At 42.0% G+C, this 14,349-nt stretch overlaps 1 protein-coding gene across 1 annotated transcript in view; it reads right to left on the bottom strand.

Annotated features, from left to right (window-relative positions):
• The window catches only part of LOC149980092 (signaling lymphocytic activation molecule-like), a 54,750-nt gene extending 41,787 nt beyond the window's left edge, over positions 1–12,963 (bottom strand). The window contains exon 1 of the mRNA XM_090187216.1: positions 12,572–12,963. Coding sequence (XP_090043342.1) covers positions 12,572–12,617 — 46 coding nt within the window. The 5' untranslated portion in view covers positions 12,618–12,963. The remainder of the gene's footprint in view (positions 1–12,571) is intronic.
• Between the last annotated feature and the right edge of the window lie 1,386 nt (positions 12,964–14,349).

Below are 14,349 nucleotides of genomic sequence, written 5' to 3'. Positions count from 1 at the left end.
CTAATGGGGAAGGTTTATTATTAAAGGTTTATTATTATTTTTTATATCATCAGATCAGAGTGATTTAGTGTTGTTAGATACAATGGTTTTGGCAGTGTCTGAGGTTGAACTGCCACATTGGTAAGCAGCTGCTCTTGTGATCTTGTTATGAAGCCGCACCTGTCCAACTCGTAAGAAGTTCAGAACGAGAAAGTGTAGGCTATATATTAAAATAATGCCACTCAAAATGAAAATTATGAAATTAAATAATGAGATTTCTATCAGCCTTATGGAGATGTAGATTACATCTCACATTATAGTTTTTGAAATTGTAAACAAGGCTGCAAAGGATTTATCTTAAAGGATCAATGCAGCCGTTTTATCTCAATGTCAAATCATTGGTTACAATTTAAAATGGTTTAAAAAATTACAAAAATAGATAATTTGCAGAGAGCAATTTCTCAAGCAAGAATTTTGCTAGGACTATGTGGTAGTGGTCTTAGTGGGGAGGGGATAACTGAAAATGAGTTATTGGCAGAGGTTTGGGACTCTCTTTCTTATTGGTCAGTTAACTAATTTACCAGACAGGCCAAAACTTCATCCCACCAAAATATGCTGAAATGTCAGTCTTTTCAAACAGCTCTTGTACTAAAAGAGCATTAACATCAGTTGTGACCTGATTCAGGAAACTAGGCGTATATCTCAAGTCACGTCTTCACAGGATTTTTTTTTATTTTTATCAAAATGCGTTTTTGGGGGCAGAAATGCCTTCTGTAACATGTGAACTTTAATGTGCCTTAATAACAAGCTTGTATGCCATCTGTAAACACGAACACAATGGTTAAATAATGAGCCTTGTTGGTTAAACCACAGAAAAAGTTATCAACCTTCCCACTAGCCATGATTGGCTGAGATAATGAGTGGGCTGGACATGCAGAGAGATGAGTTTGGATTGGTCTGCCATATAGCATGCTTCTGTTTATTTGAGCTGGTCAGTATGTGTAGTAATCCTATCTAATGCGACTTTTTAAAAATCTATCACATAGTAAAACTGCATAAGTGTTGCTCTCCAGTTTCTGGAGAAGCCGAGTTTTGAAATCAATGGAATGATAGCTAAAGAGATGGAGAAAACAACTGTCTCCAGATTACATCTTGAAACTAAGGGAAACCATGGCATCCGTGACCGGGAGAGGCGTCCATCCTTGATGTACATGGGTAAGATAGTATAGCTAGCTACATTTTCAGATATTACACGTTTACATTTTTAACAGAAAGTTGTTTTCATTTCAAGTTAAAGTGTACTACTAGCATGCTAGCTAACATTAGCTGGCTGACTCGCTAGCTAACGGTACAGTCATGATCTTATTATTCGTGTCTCAGAGCCATTTGCTTTGCTAGTTATGTTAGCTAGCTAACATTAAACCTGGTTGGTTAGCTACCTGCAGATTCATGCAGGATAGTAACGTTATGAGTTGGGATTATGATTAATGTTCTACCTAGCTAGCTAGCTACATGTCTTAACAAAATACTCCACTGTGCAAGTAACCATTTCAATAGAATGTCACTGCGACAACTGTTGATAGACGTAGCTGGTAAAGTCGATCTGGCTATCTACTCTTATTTCAGAGCACTCTCATCTGAGTGCGCTAGAACGCAGAATAGCTGACAAATTTACGAACGCTTAACACCTGTTGAATATTGCCGCTGTCAGTAAACGCTGGCAAAAAAAGCTTACATTTTTGCCAACAGCACAGTTGCAATCACCAATGCTCTGGATAACATAAAAACAGCCTAACCAGCTCTGCTAAGGCAAGTAAAATGGTCAGTGAGCTGTTCTGTCATTTGTGTCTAGAAGTAGCTAGCAAGCTAGCCAACATTAGCCAGTTAGCTTGGGTGCTTGACTGTTGTTGTTAGGACAGAATGCTCAGATCAACCCTTAAAGAGATGGATGGGGCAAAAGCATAAGAGGGTGTGAATGATGCTGAATGGGTGTAGACAATGAAGAGCTCTCCAGTAGGTACCAAAACATTCAAAGGCCATTTTCTCAAAAGTGAGGTTAGAAGTTTATCAACTTTCAAAGAATAATTACTTTCCCATTGTTCCTCAAATGCAGTGCATGATATACAATTTTGTAGCTCTGTGTCTCTGCTTTTATCCGACGTTAAAAACACAATTTCAAATTTTGCTACATAAGACCGAATCAAGGCGGTCGGTCACATATGTCATTTACATAATTATTGCACGTTCCGTTTCAGTGGCAATTGGTGGGGCAAATTCAACTTATTTTTTAGATGTATGCCAGCAAAGCCACTACAGAACACCACACCAAACAATACATTAATTGCACTATAACAGTGACAAACAGAGGCTAAGACGGACGTAGTCAATATAACTATTTGTTCAGCACTTTTGAAATGTACAGCGACAGAATTCAGAACATGGGTCATCCTTACAGTATTCTCCCTGTACACCAAGTCAGAACTGTAGGATAAATAAAAGAGACATAAGCAGACAATAAGCAGAATGCTCTTACAATATTTGATTGATGGGGGGTGTCATTTTGGGGGGTATGTGCTCAAACTAAAAAAAAATGCACCCCCACAGACTCTTGGGCAATTATTACAAGAAGAGGGGAACGCAGCATAATCTGATGAGTAAATAATTTAGCAACACTGTTTTGAACTGGAATAGGCACACAATTCCAGTCAAAATAGAAGACTGTCAGAAATACCATTACTATATCCACCCCAACTCCATTTGTTGCCACTATCATATATATCACAGTGGTTTTCAAACTTTTTGATCCACTACCACCAAAAAGTAGTGTTGCAAAACTTGGGTCCATGTCCATGTATGTGTGAACACTAAATCATGCGCTCAAAATCGCTGCGCAAATGTAGCTTGTCATTACAGCATAAAGGTTGATGTATTTTCAAAACGCCAGATACAGAAATAAACTGTTTTACACCTGCATTTGGAGCAGAAATTAATTCATTTTAGGATCCAATTTCAACTAGGAGTGCTCCTTGCCAGCCGGGTAGCCCTGTTCTTCCTCACAAATATCATAATAAATTCACCAGAATATGTTGCATCTTCATCCCATAATATTACACATACAATATAGCCAGTAGCCACCCAAACTCACAGCACACACGTTACCTAACCACGACCAACCCCGATGTAATGGATTAGTAATTAGTGGTAGATTACATTGCCACAACATTAGGGAAGGTCATGACATTACCAATAATTACCAATCCATTTGTTGGGATTGGTTGCGGTTATGTAATATGTTTGCTGGACTAGGCCCATCTGAAATATGAAACTGAAATCAGATCGCCAGGTAGCCTATTAGTGTTCTGGCAAAAATATCTCCATCATAGTTTTTTAAACTGTATTTTATATGTATAAACTATTCTTTTGTCAGACGAAAATGGAGGAAATTGCCACATCCCGACGAGCATCATCTCCTGTTGTCTGATTTTCCCAAGAGGTCAAAGGTTCACCAATACATTCTTACATGCCAAACCCACATCCTCACACAATGACCTCAGAGTGCTGTGTGTTAGTATCAAGCAGGTCACCCATGATACAAATCAGTATTTGAAGTCCATCCATCACTCGGTCTAATTTCCAAGTATAATGACATCCTGTCCAGTCCATTATGTGGTACAAAATAGAAACAATGCTGTATTAGCAAAGCTTTCTCTCAAGCTTTTAGTAGCCACTATCAGAGTCAGTAAGATTTTCAGAGGACTGGGGAAACAAATCAACAAGTCCAAACATGTTCATAAGATGAACAGGTTCAGGCAGTCAGTTGATGGCTGCTGTCTTTTGAAAGTACATGTATTACCTTTGTGTGTACATACTGTAAATTGCAAGGCACATGCAAAACATTTTCAAATATTGGTACAATCAAATGCAGTATGTGCATAATGGGCGGTAGGTATTTTGACTTGAGATCTACAATGCCTTCAGAAAGTATTGAAACCTCTTGACCTTTTCCACATTTTGGTGTTTTACAGCCTGGATTTACAATGGATTTAATTGAGATGTGTGTCACTCACCTACACACAATACCCCATAATGTCAAAGTGGCATTATGTTTTTAGAAATATCCCTTGGAGCATGGTGAAGTTATTAATTACACGTTGGATGGTGTATCAATACACACAGTCACAAAGATACAGGCGACCTTCCTTACTCAGTTACCGGAGAGGAAGGATTTCACCATGATTTCACCATGAGGCCAATGGTGACTTTAAAACAGTGACAGTTTAATGTGATAGGAGAAAAATGAGGATAGGTCAACAACATTGTAGTTACTCTACAATGCTAACCTAAACGATACAGTGAAAAGAAGGTAGCTTGTACGGAATAAAAAATATTTGAAAACATGCATCCTGTTAAATAAATTAAATTAATGTCCTGAATGCAAAGTGTTACGATTGGGGCAAAGCCAACACATCACTGAGTACCCCTCTTCATATTTTCAAGCATGGTGGTGGCTTCAATGTTTTATGGGTATGTTTATCATCGGCAAGGACTAGATCGATTTTTGGGGGATAAAAATAAATGGAATAGAGCTAAGCACAGGCAAAATCTTAGAGGAAAACCTGGTTGACTCAGGGGTGTGAATACTAATGTAAATTGGATATTTCTGCATTTATTTGTGTGTAGCTGGATGAGAGGAAAATAAATGTAATCATTTTTAATTCAGGCTGTAATACAACAAAATGTGGAATAAATCAACGGGTCAAGGGGCGGCAGGTAGCCTAGTGTTTCGAGGATTGGGCCTGTAACCGAAAGGTTGCTGGTTCGAATCCCTGAGCTGACAAGGTAAAAATGTTGTTCTGCACCTGAACAAGGCAGTTAACCCACTGTTCCCTGGTAGGCCGTCATTGTAAATACGAATTTGTTCTTAACTGACTTGCCTAGTTAAATAAAAAAAAAAGTAGGAACTTCAATTCCCATAAAAATCTCCCTTTTACATCAATTAATGGTTTACACAAAAGTAAGAGTTGCAGATCTCAAGTCAGAACACAGCCATGTCTATACTCCAGCAAGTATGGTCAAGTTTTTAATGGTACACTATCTAAGTAAATACCAGACATAAGACAGATTGTAATTCATGTCTAATTAATAAAAAGTGTCAGGTGTGTGCAGAACATTTTAAGCCTAGCATCACTCCTCTCATCCACAAAAAGGTATAACATTGGGAAATGGCTCATTCTCGGGTTGGCCAAAACATTGTTAATAGGTTGAATGAGCCTGATTACACGATAACGTGCAATTCTCTACACGATCATTTTGTGGGTGTAGTCTGATATGCATGCATGAACTTCAGCCCTAGCAGACCATGGATTGGCCACCTTTGGTGATGTACTCACCATGGGTTCTATAATCAACTCTATATTCTAAGATGTCAAACACATTTGTGTTCTTTCATTTGCAAGAGTGCATATGTGTAAACTGCAGTACGAGTTACACAACTATTGTAGAACAACCAATGAAGTTGTGAAATCTAGTTCAGTTGGGAAGAACGTCAACCCAGTATGCCTGCTTTGCCAACCCACACCACTTGTAAGCTAATACCAGACATTAGATTTCATAATGTGAAGAAGCAGGCCTACACTAGCCTCATATAACCATCCTGATCTTACAATGTGTTTCGCTACAAAGATAGCGAAACACTTTGTAAAGCTTGCGAGATCAGGATGGTTATACCAGGCTAGGCCTATACCCCAAGCACATGGCCGAGTTGTTCTGAAAAGCCGGAAATGTTGTTTACAAAAATGTAAATGTTAAAAAGAAATGGAAGCTCACATAATACGGATTGCAGCTTCAGTTACAGTAATGCAGCAATGTGATTAGCAACTGACAGAAGTCAGGACCGTAAGGGACAGATCTGAGTAATGAAATGCCATAGACCTAATAAGGCAATATTATGAACAATGACTATGGTCATCTTCAGTGGGTTGTCTAATGCGAACACCTGAGTAAACAGTTTCTTCAACCCTCTGAGGCATCTGCACTATCATGTCCTCCGTGCAAAAAAATAACAAAGTAGTTCTTTACTTTAACACTTAAAGCACAGAGACAGAGAAAAAACATTACGTATAATACTAACTGACATTACACATTTCTGTGAGTGTTCCGTTTTTCCTTGTGTCAGCTGTGGTCTTTTCTGGACATTGTGATTCCTAATTTTACCAAGCGTGTGTGTGTGTGTGTGTGTGTGTGTGTGTGTGTGTGTGTGTGTGTGTGTGTGTGTGTATATATATATATATATATATATATATATATATATATATATATATATATATATACACACACACACACACACACATACATACATACATACATACATACATACACATATATATATATATATATATATATATATATATATATATATATATGAGTTTGAGAGAAGATAAAAAGGAAGGACAAACTGAACTCCTACAAGCATGCCTTCTATTTACTTAGTGTAGGCTACATACACTAAACATAAATACATACAGTTGAAGTCTGTTATGTTGGAGTCATTAAAACTTGTTTTTCAACCACTCCACAAATTTCTTGTTAACAAACTGTATTATTGGCAAGTCGGTTAGGACATCTACTTTGTGCATGACACAAGTCATTTTTCCAACAATTGTTTACAGACAGATTATTTCACTAAATCACAATTCCAGTGGGTCAGAAGATTACATGCACCACGTTGGCTGCCTTTAAACAGCTTGGAATTCCAGAAAATTATGTCATCGCTTTAGAAGCTCCTGATAGGCTAATTGACATCATTTGAGTCAATTGGAGGTGTACCTGTGGATGTATTTCAAGGCCTACCTTCAAACTCTGTGCCTCCTTGCTTGACATCATGGGAAAATCAAAAGACATCAGCCAACACCTCAGAAATAAAATAGTAGACCTCCACAAATCTGGTTCATCCTTGAGAGCAATTTCCAAACGCCTGAAGGTACCACGTTAATCTGTACAAACAATAGTACGCAAGTATAAACCCCATGGGACTATGAAGCCGTCATACCGCTCAGGAAGGAGACGCGTTCTGTCTCCTAGAGATGAACGTACTCTGGTGCAAAAAGTACAAATCAATACAAGAACAACAGCAAAGGACCTTGTGAAGATGCTGGAGGAAACAGGTACAAAGTATCTATATCCACAGTAATGGATAAGGTCGCTCGGCAAGGAAGAAGCCACTGCTCCAAAACCACCATAAAAAAGCCAGACTATGGTTTGCAACTGCACATGGGGATAAAGATCGTACTTTTTGGAGAATTGTCCTCTGGTCTGATGAAACAAAAATAGAACGGTTTGGCCATAACGATTATCATTATATTTGGAGGAAAAAGGGGGATGCTTGCAAGCTGAAGAACACCATCCCAACCGTGAAGCACGGGGGTGGCAGCATCATGTTGTGGGGGTGCTTTGCTGAAGGAGGGACTGGTGCACTTCACAAAATAGATGGCTTCATGAGGAGGAAAATTATGTGTATATATATTGAAGCAACATCTCAAGACATCAGTCAGGAAGTTAAAGCATGGTCCCAAAATGATCTTCCATATGGACAATGACCCCAAGCATACTTCCAAAGTTGTGGCAAAATGGCTTAAGGACAACAAAGTCCAGGTATTGGAGTGGCCATCACAAAGCCCTGCCCTCAATCCTATAGAAAATGTGTGGGCAGAACTGAAAAAGCGTGTGCGAGCAAGGAGGCCTACAAACCTGACTCAGTTACACCAGCCCTGACAGAAGGAATGGGCCAAAATTCACCCAACTTATTGTGGGAAGCTTGTGGAAGGCTACCCAAGATGTTTGACCCAAGTTAAACAATTTAAAGGCAAAGCTACCAAATACAAATTGAATGTATGTAAACTTATGACCCACTGGGAATGTGATGAACGAAATAAAAGCTGAAATTAATCATTTTCTCTGCTATTATTCTGACATTTCACATTCTTACGGGCTTGTAAGTAAGCATTTCACCATAAGGTCTACACATGTAGACACAAATTCTTCTTCACATGTATTCGGCGCATGTGACAACTAAAGTTTGATTTGAAATAATTAGGTTCATTTCTGAAATAAATAAATTGACTATGCTAGGAAAAAAAATAAGCCTACTCTTCCCGCGTAGAGTAGGCTACGCCAAAACAGTTTGTAAAACGAGCATGCTTCTTTATGGTCGCTATGAAACATTTTCACCAAAAATGTGTTTTAAATAAATCGGATATAGCCTAATAAATTACAATTAATCAATGCCAAAGGGAAGGAGTCCATGGTGAAGATAAACAGTTTGGAGTCTGCAATCATTGCCCAAATCGGGATTCGCCTGCAGTTTTCCTTGGTCCACCAACAGCAGCCAGGGACCGTCAACATGGTGACAAATCAAATGTTTTCAATTTCAATAGCTCTTTAACCATTACTTCTAAAACTGGTTCTAGCTAACCCGATGGCAGAGACACATTGTACACACTTTTTGTTGATTTACATCTCACACTATTTTAAATTATTTATTTAAACATTTTAAATTCAATAGCTCATTATGAACCTGTACACAGTGGGCCTACACATTGCACACACTTGTCTGTCCATTTGCATCTCATGAGATTTTACGATAATTTTCAAAAGCTCCTTAGTCTCATGACCTACTACCCTTAAGCTACTTTCAGAATATCTACCGACTAGCCTTATATATTGCACACCCTTATGTTTGTCCATTTTCATCTTGCATGATTTCACATGAATTTTCAATGTTTTTCAAGCTTTCTAATTTCAATAGCTGCTTGGTCATGTGACCAACTGGACTCAACCAAGGTTCAGAATGTCCACGGACTGGCGGGGTCCAAGCCTTGGAAAGCGTTGCGGTTCCGACGGTGTCTGGTGAGCTCTCATTGGCCCTTGAAAATCCGGGGGAGATGGTGTAAATCTTGCGCCGGGCTGTAGCCATATCCGTAGCAGGTCTCCAAGGTGAACAGCCTCTGGCATGTTAGAACAAAGGTATGTAAGGGAAGTTGGAAAGTCACATCCTAAACTTCGGGATAAGGATTGGATCTAAGGGCTGGGTCGGTTGGGCTGGGGTGTGAAGCGGGAATTGAGTCACAGCTGGGGAGCAGTCGCTCCTTCGCCATCCTCTCGCCACTGGCTAGGAGACAAATTGTCTCTAGCATGTTAGGACAGTGGGGGTAAGGGAGATAACAAGGTAACCTTCTAGCAGGGCTCTTCTATCCCTCCCTGTATGTCACCTGTTTTCAGGTGTCGCTAACGATGCAAACCAAACGGCAGTTACCTCGGTACTAGTCCGTACGCAAAGAGTCCTGCAGATGGTGACGACTGTTGATCGTTAACGGAAGGCAAAAGTCGGTCCTGGAATATGGGGCTTTCAGTCAAGCATGAAAATGTGGAGGGCGGTTCCACCAGACTCAATGATTTGCTGCGGGGCTCCTGTAAGTGAATCCTGACCTTGACAGAAACCAATCAGAGAATGATGGCTTGAACACATGCCTGGCTTTGGCTAGGAGGGGGGAGTTAAGTCCTGGGAGAAGGCTGATGAAAGTGTACTACTGGCATCAGTCTGATCACAGAGCGTATGTGGTGAAACGTTTAAACACACGTCCCCCGTATACTTATCTAACTCTAAATCGTGAAAGTTTGAAACAAAAGCTGGCCTCGGCTGGACCCGTTAACAGTGGAGCACTAAATGGAGATGGTATGTGCTTAGTGGTTATAGACACTGCCAGCTCTCAGGTCTGCCTGCGGGACTCTATACATTCTATGTGGGAGCTCTCCTCTATGCTCCTTGGAGCATGTAGTGGAGATGGCATGTGCCTTAACATTTGCTGATACTACCAGGCCTTAGGCTTACCTGAGTGTGGGACACCACACATTGTAGGTGGCGAGGTCTCCTCTACGCTCACTAGACTCGAGGCGGAGACTAAACCCATTGGTGATATGGAATTGCATGGATCTGACTCATGCCCTACGAAGTGGGGAGAGGTATCTACAGCTTTTCTGGGGAGGGAGGCGTACCTTTATGTGGGTAGTACCATCCATGCCAATTGATTTGCTGTGGACCCATAAAACAGACGGAAGAAGCCTAGGTTCACACCGGGCACAGATCACTGAATGTCAACTTTGATGAAATTCAAAGGAGCGTATCCACCTGTTGCGTTTGCACTCAAATCACCCAAGCACATTTGGCGTATGTGCTTGGCTGAGGAGCCAATAGTGCGAAGTTACCATCTGTGGAACTATGACTGAATGCCTATGAGTCATTATCCCCCATAAATGTAACGATACGTAGCGCCACGGATCTTCGGTTGGCCTGGGATAGCCTGCCTCTTTTGGCAGGTGAGATAAACCATTCGTGATGATGTTGGGGTGCGGCCGGATGAGTTGCCGCCCCTCTCCTAATGCGCATAGCATGTTTGTGGGGAACCTGGTTCTAAACCACTCGTAGATGACCTGATTCTGGGTCAGGGTTTCATATGTAGAAGAGCAGCTCACTCGCTGCGATCTATTGAAAGTCAGCCCTCGATCCAAGCTTTTGTTGTGACGAAAGGCGTCTTCCTCCACCATCCTCATTCTTTACATAGGGGTTACCAGGTGCACGCAGAAGTGTCAGACACAGAGTGTGAGAGAGCCCCGGCAGGCGGGTAGATGGATATGGATTGGTTAGGGGGCTAGGTGATGGTCGCCCATCCAACCAGGCCCGTCCTCTGGTATGACTGTGAGTCAGGTTGGGACTCGCTGTGGAAGTCACCAGGTGCACAAGTAGGCCACCATACAAGGCGAGGGGCACTCAGAGTCCGAGCAGGGGTAGCCGGACTCGGGGGCTAGGGGCAGCACTCAAGCCATAGAGGTTGGAGTGGGGACTTAGTCTCTGAGCTGGAAAAAAAAGTGGGCGGGTCACCAGGTGCACAGAGCCTGTTTCGGGTTACCAAGTGCACGTGGTTCCTGACAGCCGGAATATAGACATCTTAGTGTCCGGGGAGGGGTGCCTGGTGGGCAAGGTTATGGAGCTGGCTGAGCCCCTCCCGGGACACGGTGATAGATGATGCCCAGTAAGAGGGGTGTTGACCGGGTAGGGAGAATAGGTGTGGAGGCCTAGAGATCTGTAGTTCCAGGGAGTAAGCTATACACTCTCAGGCCTAGGGAGAGGGCAGGCAGGCGGGCAGGGAGTGTAGGCTTAGAGGCCTGGAGGTCAGGAAGGCTCCAGGGGGAAGGCCCAAGTGAATAGGTGTGTGAGTGGCACTGTCCTTCAGGGGGGAAGAGCAGGCAAATTCATGTCAAATTGTGTGAGATGAAAATGTGCAAATTAAAGGGTGTGCAATATAGGATAGTCAGTGGACATTCTGAACCTTGGTCGAGGTCAGTAGGTCACATGACCAAGGAGCTATTGAAATTCTAAAGTTTACAAAATTAATGTAAAAACGTGTGAGATGAAAATGGACAAACTAAAGGGTGTGCAATGTGTAAGCCCACTGAATGTACATTCTGAACTGTGTTTGATGTCAGTAGGTCACTTGAACAAGGAGCTATTGAAATTAGAATGTAAAAAAAGTTTGTACTTTGTTTGCGCTCCCTAACTAATTAAACTCTGAATAAGGAATGTTGCTCACATTTCCAAGTGTTTATTAGCTTTGGAAAGTGAATTAATGTCAAAATCGTGAAAATAAGACCTGTGCAATGTTGTGCACAATTTGTCCAACATCTTGACACTTATTTGGAGTCTGTGGCTTAAGTAGTTTGAAAGCTATTGAGGTTTGAAAGCCCAAATATCTGGCGAATATCCAACCTGAAACTCTTTACCTTGGTCCTAAGTTATTAGGCTAAATAGTGCACAAGAAAGAAACGAAAGAAAAACAAAAGAAAAGAGATGGCTATAGACTACATGGGGGCAAAAGCGCACTCTGATAAATTATAATGAGGTAATCAGTCAGCACAAGTTATGTCGCATTTTCATGTGACTGACTGCTTCTATATACATTTTTTAAAGTATTTCAATAAGGCATCACACAAATTGACACATTTTGATCTTATGATAAGTCATAGGCTATATGAGTAATTTAGTCTACATTCAAATTTGACACCAATTATTTTTTGGAATGCTTTTTACAATTTGCTGATAGCCCATGCTTGGTTAGCATGTTCAGGTATGACATTCCACTCCTTGTACTCCGTGTCATCTGGTATCATACCTGGCGATTTCCCCCTGGCAGTGAGAGCTGTTCAGTGGTGTGTTCTGTGAGAGATGTGACTCTGTCGTGGTACGGTAGAGATGAGAGACTGAACCAGACTAACAGCACTGTTCTCACTCACAACCTCTTTCCGGGGAAATGGCAGGTTTTGATACCAGAGCTGTATACTTTTTGTCCGAGTTTATTCGTGGGGAATGGTGTTCAAAAAGGACAAGGACTATAGGCTAAACAATAGATTGACAACGAATTAAATGTATAAATGAATAACAGTAGGTCTAAAAGGCTAGCCTGTACATTGAGAAGACATGCCTGTATATTACAACAGTAACAAACACCAAAACAAAATACTTCTACATGAATAGCCTACTTACCGATGATGAAACGTACTGATATTCCCAAATATTGAAGCGTTGTCATTTTCGAGTTCTCTATTGCTGGGACTTCAGAGGTCTCTTCACAGCCGCTTTATTTGCACCACTGTGTTTCGTCCTTTTCCACTGTGTTTCATCCGTTTTGATTACTTGTGGCAGTATGCCAACCTAGGCGGTATTTGGGCGCTGAGGGTTTGTTTTAGTTGTCTGGTGATGTAGATGCAAAGTAAACTGTAGTAATGGGTCAATTGCCAAATCCTGGTCCCGGTGTCCCAAAAGCCCAAAACATTTCATTTATATGGCCTTCATAGGAACATTGTTTGAATGCTAAATGACGAGACAGAGGCATTGATGCGAGTAACCAGTCTTGTTCAGTACATCACAACACATCCGGGTATCTCAAGCACCCCGGTAAAACACAAGAGTTGCAGTAATGAACATTTACCAACAGATGGCATCACTGTGCCATCTTACACCCATAACATCTTCCCTTTAATAAAATAGGACAGGAGGTGTCAATTCACTAACAAACAAACCTAGTAACAATTTCCAACATGAACAGTTTAGTATTTATTTTATTTTTTTTTCCCAGAACAACAACACATTTTGATATTCTCTTCACTTTTATCTCTGTCAACAATCCCTGATGGGAAACCTACAGATTAAGTCTTTTTGGTGGCTGGGACAGACGCCCGCATCGTGAAAAGACAGGGGGCTTGTCTGCGAGGACTGCGGGTTCCCGCACAGGCGTGTCACCTGAATGTCTAAGGGGAGAATTGATGGGTGAGGGAGCGGCCGACCTGTGATCCCCTGGCTCTTCGCCCAGTGCCTCAGGCCCCATGTGACTTGCTGGGGTTCTGTCTTTTGTCATGCGACCCCTTTGACCATCAGGGTTCTGAGTAGGTGCTGGCTCAGCAATCCGAAGGTCAACCCTGTTACGACGGTACAGTGATCCATTCACTTCGACCAAGTAGGAGCGTGGTGCCACTTTCTGTACACAGGATCCGAGTCTCCAGAGGCCTGTCCGGTCCCCTGGTAGTGGCTTCATTCGCACCGTTTCACCCACCCTGAGCTCAGGTAAGTATTTTGCTGATTTGTCGTAGATGAACTTGGAGACCTGTCTTCTGTGACGTAGCTTCACCAGCACGTCTGTCACCACACATGGCTCCAGGAGAGTGCTGGCTACTGGCAGAGCTGCTTTTAAGCGCCGTGCCATGAGGCGCTGTGCCGGGCTGCTGTCCATGCCTTCTGTCGGGGTATTGCGCCACTGCAGGATTGCTTTCCAAGCATCTTTGCCCTCTCGCAGAGCCTTTTTGCAGAGGTTCTTTGCGATTTTTACTGCGGACTCTGCCTTCCCATTAGCTTTTGGGTGTCGTGGTGATGAAGTGACGTGCTCGAATTCCCATCCTGCAGCAAATTTTCGGAACTCAACTCCGGAGAATTGGGGTCCATTGTCTGAAATTACCCTATCTGGCTGGCCATAGCGGGCAAACTGAGCCTTGCAGCGTTTGATCGTTGTCTCTGCTGAGAGGTCGGGGAGGAGGTCAATCTCCCAAAAGTCTGAGTAATGATCGACTACCAGCAGAAAGTCTTTGCCACTGTGCTGGAAGAGATCTAGACTTACTATCTGCCAGGGGCGCATCGGTAGCTCGTGGGACATCATCGTCTCTCTCTGTTGCTCAATGGCATATTCATTGCAGATTGTGCATTTACTGACATAGTCTTTAATTTCACTCTGCATTCCTGGCCAATACAGTGTGTCACGTGCTTGTCTGTAA

Source organism: Oncorhynchus mykiss, chromosome 10 (genome assembly GCF_057628025.1).
Source record: "Oncorhynchus mykiss isolate SJ-2025 chromosome 10, ASM5762802v1, whole genome shotgun sequence".
Classification (NCBI taxonomy): domain Eukaryota; kingdom Metazoa; phylum Chordata; class Actinopteri; order Salmoniformes; family Salmonidae; genus Oncorhynchus; species Oncorhynchus mykiss.
Note: the sequence above shows the minus strand (reverse complement) of the source record. Positions and strands in the feature narration are given on the sequence as shown.